This window comes from Cyprinus carpio, chromosome A19 (genome assembly GCF_018340385.1).
Source record: "Cyprinus carpio isolate SPL01 chromosome A19, ASM1834038v1, whole genome shotgun sequence".
NCBI lineage: Eukaryota > Metazoa > Chordata > Actinopteri > Cypriniformes > Cyprinidae > Cyprinus > Cyprinus carpio.
This window is the reverse complement of record NC_056590.1, coordinates 10,130,984-10,144,413: the sequence shown is the minus strand read 5'-3', so window position 1 is coordinate 10,144,413 and position 13,430 is coordinate 10,130,984. Positions and strand designations below refer to the sequence as shown.

General features: G+C 35.2%; 1 protein-coding gene across 2 annotated transcripts; it reads left to right on the top strand.

The window, feature by feature from the left end:
* The first annotated feature begins 693 nt into the window (after positions 1 to 693).
* Positions 694 to 11,521, top strand: LOC109111974 (CUB domain-containing protein 1-like). 2 transcript variants are annotated; one of them, XM_042776314.1, is made up of 10 exons: positions 694 to 833; positions 927 to 1,190; positions 5,467 to 5,682; positions 5,759 to 6,115; positions 6,191 to 6,556; positions 6,706 to 6,903; positions 8,043 to 8,420; positions 8,885 to 9,241; positions 9,373 to 9,460; positions 10,554 to 11,521. In XM_042776314.1, exons 2-10 carry the CDS (start codon positions 1,124 to 1,126, stop codon positions 10,864 to 10,866), a joined length of 2,340 nt encoding a protein of 779 aa, XP_042632248.1. In that variant the 5' UTR covers positions 694 to 833; positions 927 to 1,123; the 3' UTR covers positions 10,867 to 11,521. The 2 variants fall into 2 exon arrangements, with proteins under 2 accessions (XP_042632248.1, XP_042632249.1); XM_042776315.1 differs by having other exon boundaries at positions 738 to 818.
* Positions 11,522 to 13,430: the final 1,909 nt, after the last annotated feature.

Genomic DNA, 13,430 nt, shown 5'->3' with positions numbered 1-13,430 from the left:
AATGCTATGTAAATGGCGATGTATGAAATCAGAAATGGGAAAACATAACAAGAAATATTATGAAAGTGTTGTCTCTTGTGATACCTGTTGGATGGATTATATCTGTTTCGTGTTTGGTGACTTTTGCCTTATTAAAGTGCTGTGTGCCTCCGGGCTGTTTTGAAATAATTGGAATGCTGTTGTCTGCAGGCAAGTGTGGACTCATTATTTGAAAGCACAATAGTGAAAAACATTTGCATAACTATTAGGTCAAATTTATTTTACACATATTTTTCTGGAGATATTAACACAATACAATTTATTTCATTATTAATAATAATTGTTATGCATTTATTATTAATAAATATAACAGCATTTGTAAAAAATGATATTGTGCAGACACATAATTATAATCTTTTCAGAAAAAAAAACACGTTTTAAGACAACACAAAACAAAAGGGAGTTTAAAACAGTTAAACAATTATTTTTTAAATAATGCAACCTTACTTAAAGTTTGGTTTAACGACAGTCAAACGACAACTTCTGTTCATAAACACCTAAACTACATCTGAGCGAAATTACACATCCTACCACAATGAAGGAATGCCTCATGCATATTAATTAGTTGTGATGACGTTCTCTCGATAACCTTCCAATAGAGGGCCTCTTTGCTCATGAATATTACGTGTTGTCCTCATGCAGGGCTGATTCAATCTTGACAGAGGAAAACAAAAATCATGTTAGTTTATCTTGTAAACGTGAACTATCACAGACGTTAAATCGACTGGATTTTGTGTCTGAAAAACTGAACAAATTGTTAATCTATTATTTCCTGATTTGTGCGTAATTTTAAAGTTAAGTCTTTTAGAGCTATCATAATCTCTTCGCTTAAGATTTTAGTTTAGCTTAAACTGTTTTTTGAATAATGCACTCGCATTTTTTTCCAGATCCTGAAAGCAAGTTTGGACAGGTAGCTTGCGCGCGCACACGCCCTTCTACGAGCACAACAGGTATCAGAATCAGGAAGCGCCTGTGCCGTCAGACAAACTCAATCCACCATGCACGAGCCAAGGATTTAAATCAAACAACGAGTTTTAAAACACACACATATTATTTCGGAAAGTTCAGGAACCTCTGAAGGAGAATGATGGGCTCGTGTGTGTTTCCAGTGTTGATTGGATTGGTTTTACTGCAGATTCAGAAAATCTCAGGTGAGTCTACAAAGTAGCACCACCCCAAACACTTTTTTTTTTAAACATATTCGCTACTGACATTTTTCATTTATTAATCGTTTATGAAGGTTTAATGTTCCGAGCAATTGAAATCTATAAAATACGTGTATATATATTTGACATTAAAACAACAAACTCTCCCAGTATCTCAAACTGTCAAATCATTATACCTGATCACTTTTTAAGCTTTTAAAGTATATTGCGTTTTTATATCGAGACATTTAATTTAACTGAACCAGGGAAATGCATGATGGATATTTATAACAAGTTGTTTATAATAATGCATATAAATGAGTAATATTTATATAGTTCTTCCCAACAGATCTGAATCTGGCCTCCCTCGTGGCCTAGTATAAAAGTGAGCACTGTCATTTGCATTTCTGACAGATGCTGTGAAAAACAACTTGTTAATTATTGACTAACAATCTGTTACTGTACAAATGGAGGGCGGTTTACTGTAACATGCTCTTGGGCAAGGAGGGAAAAACAGAAGACTTTCACTGTTTTCTCTATAGTGAAATGCATTGTCTGAGAATGACAGCGTTTGCTTTTCTATTGACATTTCAGCTTTAGGGACAATGGACTTCCATTTTCACAGCTTTAAAAGTGACCTTCAAAATGTTGCTGATGTATTGACGGTCAAAGCTGGGATTTTAAATGATTAAAATGAGCCAAGAGTGTGATTTGTTCATTGTTCCTGTGCAGATATAGGAGAGAATTACACATTTCATGAAATGAGAAATTCCGGAGCATTCTGGAGTGTCTAGTTTAATGGGTTATTTGAAAGTTTAGGTAACAGATTTAGCCTTTTTCTGAACTGTTTCTTAAACATATTGTGCATTTTATTTGATTAAAAGTGTCAGATCATGATGAAGTTGTGTTTATTCTGTGCCACACAGATGACTAAACCTGAAAATTTTCATCAGAACTTTAACAGTTAAGTTAGACAAGCAACTTGGTTAAAGGAATAGTTTCCGCATTTGCTCAAAAAATGAACAGATTTAGAGAAATTTAGCATTATATTACTTGCTCACAAGCTTTGTTTGCTTCACATGATGTTAACTGATGGTCTGGATTGCTGGATTTAGTTTGACCTGGTTCAGGCTAGAGGCTGGAGACAGAGGTGTGTGTTCGCTGATTGTTGTCGTCACAAACATGAGTAAATATATGCGGATGTTGTAGCCATTCTTATGGGATAACATGAGACAGTGCCGATGTTTCTCTTCTGCGTGGTTACATGTCTAAACTTGTGAGTGTCTTGTGATCAAGTAAGGTTAGAGATCTTGATGCATTTGACCACTGTTTGAACAAAGTACTCAAAATTATTTTAGTTTGATCAGTTTACATAAGCTGATACAACACAAATCTTTAGTTTTTTACTCAGTTGTCATTTTTACTCAATTGTATTACATTCAATTAAATTACATTTGTAAAATGTTAAGTTAACTTAAACCATTTGTGTTGGGGCTACATGAATCATTTACGTTGCATGGGCAGTGGATTTTTAGTTCCCAGCATGCTTTGCATAAGGATAGATCAGGAGAGTAAATATTAAAATTAACTGCTGTCTAATGTGTTTTTTTAGTAAAGGGAAAGACCTTTTAAACTTTGTTGTTCAGTTTCATTTGTCATTTAAAAGAGTTTATGTTGATTTCTGAGGTTACCATCATGCTGGAGTGTAGACTTTGTGGTTCGGCTATGGGTGCATGAGCTAAAATGATGTTGTTCTTGATAAGCTGTAACTCTGCTGATGCCAGTGATGAGAACACATTTACTTGATCATTACTTGTATGCTACAAAAGTTATCCTTTGATTGTGAGCAAGTGTTATGTTGGCTATTAGTTCTTATAAGAATAAATAAAATGAATCGGCTCCCCCCTTCACCACAACGGCAACCAAAACAAAAACAATAAAACATTTTATATTCTATAAACTCTTTAAAATGTTAAAATATAACTAAACATTAAACACTTAAACTCTAATAGGTCTTTCCATTCTCATGAAAATGCAGTCAACTCACACAACAGCAACAGCACTGGTTGGATCAACAAGAGTGAATTATGTTCAGGGAACATTCACAGAATATGTTAAATTCAATTGGTGTGATCTCATTAAATTAGCATGAATTTTACTCATCAGGGCAATTAACCTAATTTATATTCTAATAAATCAGTTCAACTGTGTGGAAATATGTGGCATAATTTTAAGTTTGGCCAACAAGCTGTTTTTTTGAGTGGAACAACCAACACTTTTTAAGTCTAATTTCTAATAGGTACTATGACGCATATTTACATTCTGTCATGCGCCAAACCTTCTGCTATGTCAGCAATTCTTACAGTTATTATGGTGCTCTTTTTTTATTTTTTTTATTTTTTATGTAATCAGGGAGGATCCCAGAATGCTTGCCATGTGTAGTGTAATGTGTGGATGTTTCCTGTTCCAGCTTTTACCTTGTGTGAACCAGTTCTTTGTGTTTGTTTCATGTGGGTTACAGCTCTCTGCTTCATACAAGCTGTACATTGGGCTCTGTATCGATTGTTTCATAGGGCAAGTCTGAGTCCAAGAACAGAGTTAAATGCTTGATTGTAAATTTTATTGCATAATTTTTCTAACAGAATAAGTCCAAATAAAGGCCTATTCATAAAAAGCAAAAATAATTTGAATCCAATAAACAAAAAGTCAATCTAAATGAGAAAGAGAGAAAAAAACAACAAGAAAATAAACTGAAGGTCCTTTTAAGGCAATAGCAAAGAAAAAAAAAAAAAAAAAAAAAAAAAAAATTTTATATATATATATATATATATATATATATATATTTTTAGATTTAATTTTTAATTTAAATTGTTGTAGCTTTTTTATACTTAATATATATTTAATGCATTTAAATAACATTTTAATTATATTAAGCATGTATTATAATATAGCGAATTTATTAATAACAAAATTTCTATTCTGAAGCACAGTATAAAAGACCTAAATGAGACATTTGAAAAAGAACTCTGATCAAAATTAAAGAACACTTTCAGATAACTCTCAGTAATTGGTGTTAATCTGGCACCTGGTGATAATATTCTGACAAACCCTATTTAACTGGCAGCCTAACTTTCCAGTTTTCACTGACTTTGCAAGATGGTGAGCCGTTCTAAAGTTATTGAAACTTTTCGACAGCAGATTGTCCAGATGAAGGGAAAAGGGATGACCCTTTCAGCCACTGCAAGAGAAGTTGGTCATTCCAAATATGTGATTTCTAGAATATTGCATCTTTACAATGTCACTAACTCATTCAAGTCCCCCAAAAAGGCTGGTTGTCCACAAAAGACAATTTCACAAGAGGACAGGATCATGCGGAGACTCTGAATGGGGAATGGGTTCAGCACTGCAGCTGGAATTGCTCGCATGTTGTATGGAAAGAGGAGAACTGGTTCAAATCGAATGCAAATGTTTATCAGAACCTCCTGCGGCAAAATACGGTTTCTTCCCTGTGTTTATCACCCAATCAGCCAGCTATTTTCATGCAAGACAATGCCTCCCTGTCACACAGCGACATGGGTAAAGCAGTTCCTTGAAGGTGAAAACATTAAAATAATGAAATGGCCAGCCCAGAGTCTCGATCTAAACCCAACTGAAAATATCTGGAAAATCCTTGGTGACAAAGTTATGGCTAAGAAACCCACTACAATCCCCGAACTCTGAAAGAAGAGTGGACTGAGATCACACCAGAACAGTGTGAGAGACTAGTGATGTCCTGTGGCCACAGATGTGCTGAAGTCATTCAAAGCAGGGGCCTCTACACTTCCTAATAATTTTTGACTGCTGTAACCTTCAGAAATTTGAGTTGTAATCTTTCTTCATGCCACAATCATTGCTGTTCTTTTTGATCACTGAATTTTGGTCACTGTGTTTTCCACAAAATAAAGGGTTTTTGTTGAAGTGCCTTGGTTTTTTTCTAAAACACTGTTTTATTAGCATGGTATAGCCACAACTTAAGTTCCTTTAAATTTTGAATAATGAAGATGACAAATGAAGAAAAAAAAGTGTTCATAAAGTTCATAAAGTGTTCATAAAGTGTTCATAAATTGTTCTCTAATTTTGAACTCCATTGTAGTTAAATCATAAATATAAAATAATGAATTTAATGCATTATTATGCATTCAAATAATTATATAAAAATATATGCATTATTATTCTTTTATTTTTATCAGTTAATTAATTCTGTTTTTTATTTATTTATTTATTCCCTTTTTTTTTTTTGCAGAGTGTCATAAAATAGAGGTGACTCCTGACTCTGGTACCAACATAATCTTCAGCAAGAAGGCAGGACAGGGTCTGGACTGTAGTGTGTGTAAGGATGAAGGTCCTTCTCAGACCTGTAACTTCGAACTCAGACTTACTGAACCTCAGCCCACTAATGTGACTTTCAACTGCTCTCAGCCGGGGGACATCTTTACTGTGGAGATCAACCAACAAATCGGTGAGTAACAACATGCAGAGCCTGAACTATCCATTTGATACAAATCACCTTTTAAAACACTTAAATCTCTACACAGATTGCACAACAACAGGCTGTAGCAGCATTGCAGTGCATCCGGATTCGACACGATTCCTGGAGTTCAGCAGAGCCTTCACCTGGGATCTGAAGGTTCAGTCAGGCAGAATGTTTCAACTGGACTTCCCATCTCCAGGAATGAGACAGATCAAGACTTCAGAATCCTGTCCAGATAAACACACCTACACCATCATTACATACCAGCGTGCAGGACCAGTCAGCATTGGCTCGTTCTGTCGGAACGGTACCATCAGCCGTATCCAGGTCTTGTATAAAGGTCGAGTGACTCTGGAGGTTCCCAAAGGTACAGACCTGAACCCATCTAACTTCAAGGTGTCCATGGGACCAGCAGCAACAGGTTAGAAGTAGTTGTTTGCAACAATAAGTGTTTAGTTTCTTATCTAATTTTATTTCTCGTTCTTTGCATCTCCAGCACTAGTTGAGGTGGACGTCAAGCTGCCCAGAGGATCATCATCTGCTGATTTCTTCACACCAAATTACGCCACAGGCTACTACAATGAAGAAAACATTAAGTGGAACTTTGCTGTCAAGCCTATGCACAATTTTACTGTTTACTTTCAACATTACACTCCACCAGTATGCCAAAAGAAAACTGTTATGTGCGATTATGCACTGGGAGACAAGACTTCATTCACAAAGGCCCCAACTGACATTCAGCCGGCTAATAAACAGGGAGATTTCAGCCTGACTCTGACCAATTGTGATGCAAAGAAAGGGGCAAATGTTCCTGGCCTTTCTTTGAACTTCAACGTGGAGGTGTTTAGGACTGGGACTCCATGTAAGGAGAAATTAATCATTTAGATTTGGTTTTGTGTCTGAAATGTTTTTGAGTTTGGGGCCTTTTTACGCTCAGTTTGGTACCTTGAACATGTCATGCTTCTGAGTTGCTGATACATAACAGGCTGTCCATCTTCCTATTTCATTCAGATCTTTGCACTGTGGATCTCCGGAATGAGGAGGGATTGAGCCTGCAAATAGAAAATAAAAACCCAGAGTCGTACTGTGAAATGAGCTTGAACTCTGTGATACAGGAGAAAATAGTGGTTCCTGCTGGCACCAAAGCTGACCTGTCCTTCCTCGACTGCCCCGTGCAGGATCTGCAGCTGACAGCCACCAAAGTCATAGGTAACTATAACATAATGAAAAAGAAATCCTTTAGACATGGAAAAATACTTGTTTAATCTGGTTTTGACTCACAAGACCAGTAAAATCAGACAGACTTCTCTTTTCTAAGAGATTGAAAATGAAATGCATAAAGCTCCTATAAACAATATATATATATATAAATAACTGCTATATACTATATATATATATATATATATATATATATATATATATATATATATATATATATATATATATACAAAAGCCTTGAAGTTAGATGAAGTTTCAAAGTGTTTTAGTTTATATATTTGATCATATTTCATAAATTCACTTTTGAAGACATAAGTAGGAGGTCACCAGTGTTATTTTAATGTAGTTAATATACTATTATAGTTTTAACAAATATTTTTAATCTGTATTTTTAATTTCATTTTCATTTTAAAGTTTTTTAACATTTTTTAAAAAATATGTCTATATAGTTTTTATTTTTTTGTTTTATATTTTAGTTTTAGTTATTTTAGCACTTCAACTAGAAATTAGAAATGCTGTTTTGGCAGCTAACTGAATTTTTTTTTTTTAATAAATAAAGTTTTTTATAGTTTTATTTCAGTTAAACTTTTATTTTATTTCAAGTAATAAAAATGATTTTATGGTTTTAGTTTAGTCAGCAGTAATTTCCCACACTGCACTTCCTGTTCTGACTGAAAAGACCTAAATGAATCACAATTCAGTAAATTCCTTTTTTCTCATTCCAATTCAACTTCCTGTGGAGTGTGGCCAGATAAATTCAAACTGAACTCAAGAATGGAAAAGGAGCTAGTTCTTCTGAATTTTGCACTGTTCATTACAGGACTTTTTTGGGGGAAAGTGTACCTAGGACTTTTTATTTATTAATTTATTTATTTATTGGCTAGATATGGATTCAAAACTCCCCAAACTGACAATTTCAAAAACCAAACTATGGATGAATAATACTTTACAGAACAAATCCATTTGTCCAGTAACATATGACAGTGTTCGTGCACGGCAGCCTTTGACGCTGTTGCAGATGTGATTTTTATAGTCGCTAAATAACAATCTTGACAGAACAATTTTAAGATTCATTCACCACGTTATTTTGATTTGTTCATCTTTCTTCCCTTTCCTCCATTTAATTATAGACTGTTCGAGTGTGTCTGCCCGTGATGTCAGTGGGACGCCCCTCACCATTCCCGCTCTGAACCCTAGTCTTCCTGTCCCCCTCCATCAGTTCACCTGGCTGCTCCGTGTGCCGGATCAAGGCACCGTGGATCTCATGTCTCCGAAAGGAAACCTGCACCAGTCTGTACCAGACAAGCAGTGTAATGAGAGAGTCTCTCTGGTCATCTCTGAGACTGAGGGCTCCAACATTGGCCTGTTTTGCTCTGCAGCTGAAGGCGTGGTCCAGAAAATCCAAATCAAAGGGAATGTTTCCATTACTGTAACACCTAACAATATAAAAGACCTGAGCCAGGAGAAAGAACCTTTCTTAAAAGTCGGCACTAGTCCAGAGATCACTGGTAAGTATACTACTAGTCAAAAGTTTAGAATAATTATGATTTATTTATTTATTTTAATTTTTGAAAGTCTCTTATGCTCACCAATGCTACATTTATTTGATTAAAAATACAGTAAAAACAGTAAAATTGTACAATATTATTACAGTATTATTACAATATTATTACAGTTTAAAATACTGGTTTTCTATTTGAATATATTTTAAGATGAAATTTATTTATCTGATGCAAAGCTGAATTTCCAGCATCATTACTCCAGTCTTCAGTGTCACACGATCCTTCAGAAAACTTTTCTTATTATCAATGTTGAAAACCGTTATGGTGCTAACCATTTTTGTTAAAACCATGAGACGTTTTACATTTTTCAAGATGATTTTGATGAACAGAAAGTTAAGAACAAAGAACAAAATTTTCACCCAGCTCAGAGCTGACAGTTTCATTGCAGTAGCTTTCTGTTTTCTTCACAGAAAATGTAATCTACACTGTATCTCCTCTCATTTCGGGACCCATGTACCTTGCGACACCAAACTGGCCCAACGGCATGAATTCTTCCTCGTCCGCCTCATGGATCATCTACATTCCCCAGGAGTACGAGGCTGAGCTGCTGTTCTCCAATATTGTCAACCCCACATGTGACTCTGGTCACACCGAGGTCACAGTCGGACCACTGGACTCGCAAGGCCAAACGCAGTCCTGGAGAGAAGATCAGAGCTACACCAGCCCCGTCATCCAGCAGCAGAGCTTCTACCTGAACATGTCCAACTGCGAGCCCAAGAGCGGCCACTTCGCTGTGCTCTCAAAGATCAGTCTGCAAAAGGAAACCAGTAAGCAAAAGGCTTTCATTTCAAATTTTGTCTTAATTTTTTGTGTTTGTTCATTGATCACAGTCTGCATTGTTGTGTTACAAGTATTACAATAAAAGATAATCATCCCTACTGTTTTTCTCTCTGTACAGAGAAGTTCCTGGGCATTATCTTGGCTGTGGTCGGGGTGCTGCTGTTGTTGGTAATCATCGCACTTATAGTTGTGTGCGTCATTCGAAAGTAAGTCTGAATTTTCTTTGGTAGTTGTTGTTAAACTTTTTCATCCTGAATAATGTTGGGCATAAAAAAAAAATTCTGCAACAAATGGATAATTGTGGCTGTTCCAAGTAGAGGCACCCCTAAATCAGGCAATAAAATAACAATAAAATAAAATACATATTTAAATTAAAATGTAAACTGCATCATGCACACAGATGGCACAGTTAGATTGCTAAATAAAATCATAAGTCAGATAGTTATTGCAATGTTCAGAATGGAAAATAGTGATTTTTACTAATACTTTTTTTTTTCCTCTATGAAATTAATTTGCATATTTTATACTGTTGCATATGCAAACCTGTTATTATTGGTAACTAAAACCATTGAAAAATGTCATTGCTTGAAATATAATTAGGAAAAACCTAATCTAAATTTTTATCTAGTTGCCAAGGCAACATTTCTGATTATTAATTAGTTTAACTTGAATATTAAAATAACTAAAAATGGTATAAAAATGTATAAAAGCAATATATATATAAAATATATATAAAAATGACAAAAGTTACTAAAACAGTAACCTAATTAAATTCAAAAAGGGGGAAAAATTAAAAATATTTAAGAGAAAAGTAAAATAGTGTATAAATGATTCTAAAATAACACTGTTTTAAACATTGTCAAATGACATTACTGTGTGCCATGTTTGATTCAGTACATTCCTGGCAATAATTACAGTTCTTTTGCTTTTTTTCATCTGATTTTGTGCAAATAGAGATAACTTTTGGCAATCAGATGAAATAGTGAGTTGAAAGAGATGTTCTGGCAGATGTACTGGATATCTAAGTATTAAATGCATTAAAAAAAATTTATAGATACTATGTACTGTAATAATAGTAAGTAGTGTAGTAGTATGCTATTCTGAGCAAAGCTGAATTAAGTTTGAGAATTTTGCCATTGCTTCTTGATATATTATGAATAATTTTGCAGATATTCAGAACTTTTCCACTGACAAACATAAATCTAGAATTAAAACATGTAGCCTTGAACTTAAAGTTCACTCCTGATTGTGTCATTTTAGGAATAAATAACATTTTGAAACAATTTTCTTCTCTTTTAGAAGAAAAACAAACCAAAGGCCAACAGATCCTCCATCTTTATACCCCGAGGGAAACCTGTCCTCCCAGGTAATGCCGGCTTCCCAAAATCCAGAGCAGAAAATGAGTCCCACGTCTATGCCTCTATTGACGACTCCACCATGTACGGAAATCTTCAGCCTGCAGAGGTTGACAGTGGTGCCTGGAGCAATGGACATCAGGTGGATGGGTACCGTCCGTTCAAAGGCCCCACAGACTCCATCCCAGCAGCTACGGATTTGTCTGCTGAATATTCGCTGGACAGAGGAGAAGGAGATGCATTTCAGCCTTTCCTAAACCCAAACACCACTTTTAACCTCCCAAGGCCTCGCTCGCCGCTCATATCGCAGGGAAGTTTAGGATTCGAAGATCGTAGGATGATGGATAATGCGCTGAACACTTTCAAGAGTGGCGGGGATATAAATCCCATTCGTCTCTCTACTGATGAATCCAGACTACAACCGCAAATGGATTCAGACTCGGATTCTTATCCTGAGCCAGAATACGAGGAAACAATGTGAGGATGAGGATGTAATTAAATGGCTGATCGCTAAAAACTGTGTCAGATTTTATTGGGAGAGCAGAAAAGCCATTGGCTGCAAGCCTGCACATCTGGCACACAAAGACGTTTTTCTGTAAATCTTTGAACTAATGCAAAAAGGACATGCTCTCTCTCGATTGGTCGTGTGTGTATCTTGCATGTATATTTTATAAAAAATTGGGTTTTTAAAGATTTTTTTATGGGCTTTTAGCCTGAATGTACAGAAATAATGCTCTTCTTGGAGCTGTTTGAGAGCCGAATCCCTTGGTGGAAGTGTTCTGTGACTTTCTCTATTGGATATTTTTTTTGTTTTAACAGTGATTGTCTCCAGGCTACAGGTTTCATATGTTTGTTATTCAATTCTGTATGTTTACATCATGCATTCCTAAAATAAATTCTCAGGCATTTTAATTGATGTTCCTCTCTGTTCAGAATATATTAGGAATGAAGAAAATCACACAGACCAGAATCAGATGCAGAGTTTTTTACATTTTTTCCAATGGCTTTGAAGAAAATTCAGCAGAACTCGGTGGAATAGATGTTAAAATGCATGGTATTTTACATGACAAAATTAGGGATGTACCAATATAGAAATTCTTAAAATAAGTTTTAAAGGCTAGATTTAAATTTAAATTAACTATTTAATATTGACTGTCACTTTATATCTTATAAAAATTCTGTTTGATACTAATAAATTATTTTTATGTCATGCTCAATAACCAATACATTTTTGATATTAAGTATTCTGTTTTGTCTAAATAAATAAGAAATAAAAATCTACAAATTAGTCATTAAAGTAATGCTAAGCTTTACAGCATGATAATGTACTGTTTGAAAAATGGATATTCATTTTGATATTATTACAACTGTGTTTATGCCCTGAAGTGAGTGATAGATGATAGCAGAGGCAATCTAAATGCAAAAATAGGCAGAAATGAGAGTGACTGATAATGATGAACCTTTCATATCAGCTGATAATCGATATTGTGCATCCTTAGGGAAGGTACAACCCCAATTCCAGAAAAGTTTTGTAAAATGCCATAAATCAGGATTATATTTTTAATTCTCTTTACCCTTATTTCATTGAGTAAAGTACAAAGAAAAAAAATACAATGTTTTCACTGGCCAACTTAGTGTTTTGTAAATATAAACAAATTTTGATTTTGATGGCTGCAACACTCCAAAAAAAGTTGGGACAGAGGCATGTTTACAACTGTCACATTTCCTTTCCTTTTAATTATTTGGGAACTGAGGATAATAATTGTTACAGTTTTGCAAGCAATATTTTTGTCCAATCTTGCATGATACAAGACTTCAGATGCTCAGCAGTCTGTGATCATTGTTGTCTGATTCTCCTTTTCATGACCGGTCATACATGTTCAATAGGAGACAGATCTGGACTGATCTAGCACATTCACTGTGTCTACAAACCACACTTGTAGAATGAGACCTGGCATTGTCTTGATCTAATAATCATACACTTCCCATGAAAGACATCATCTTGATGGCATTATATGTCTCTGTACAATTCCATTATATGCCTCCATGTCAATGGTACTTTCGCACATATGCCAGTCACCCATGCCGTTTGCTCTGCTGCACCCATATACCATGACAAATGTTTGCTTTTGCATCCGTCATTGAGGAAAGTGTGGATGCTCCCTTTGGTCTTTGGAACTGAGAACTCAACGTCCATTTTTCCCATTTGAAATGTGGACTCATCTGACCACAGCACACATTTCCACTGTCTTTTTGACTATCTGAGATGAGCTCTGTCCCAGAGAATACCACAGCATCACTTCATAGAACTGATGTTTAGGTTTCTCCTAGAGGAACAGAGAGTCAAGTTGCATTTGCATTGATGCAGCAGCAGACGGTGTTAAGTGACAGCGGTTTTCTGAAGTCCTCCTGAACCCATGTGGCTATATAACCCATGTGAGGTTCTCAAAGGTCATGCACACTCACCTGAGGTTTCCTGCCTTGCCCTACACAGACTGAGATTTCTAAGGATTCCATCAATCCTTTAACAATATTATGTATTGGTCAAAGACCTAAACTCTTTGCAATTTTACATTGAGAATCACAGATTCTTGATTTTATTGCATTTTACAAAACGTACCAACTTTGGGGTTGGAAAATGTTATAAATGGAGCTGGCAATTCAGCTGGCAACTCATTGGCAGGTGAAAGTATGATCAAATTGGTCAAAATATAATAAATGAATATGTAATGAGCATTTCAATTCTGCAGAAATCTGCTGAATACAAGTATATTTTTGATGAACACTTTATTGAGATAAAAATATATGTTCAGATTATATC

Excerpts from the sequence above, each read along its gene's own strand:
- LOC109111974 (XM_042776314.1), top strand. The coding sequence starts at position 1,124 with ATGATGGGCTCGTGTGTGTTTCCAGTGTTGATTGGATTGGTTTTACTG. Across the intron at positions 6,116-6,190 it reads CATGGGACCAGCAGCAACAG|CACTAGTTGAGGTGGACGTC; the intron begins GTTAGAAGTAGT and ends TTGCATCTCCAG. Across the intron at positions 6,557-6,705 it reads GTTTAGGACTGGGACTCCAT|ATCTTTGCACTGTGGATCTC; the intron begins GTAAGGAGAAAT and ends TATTTCATTCAG.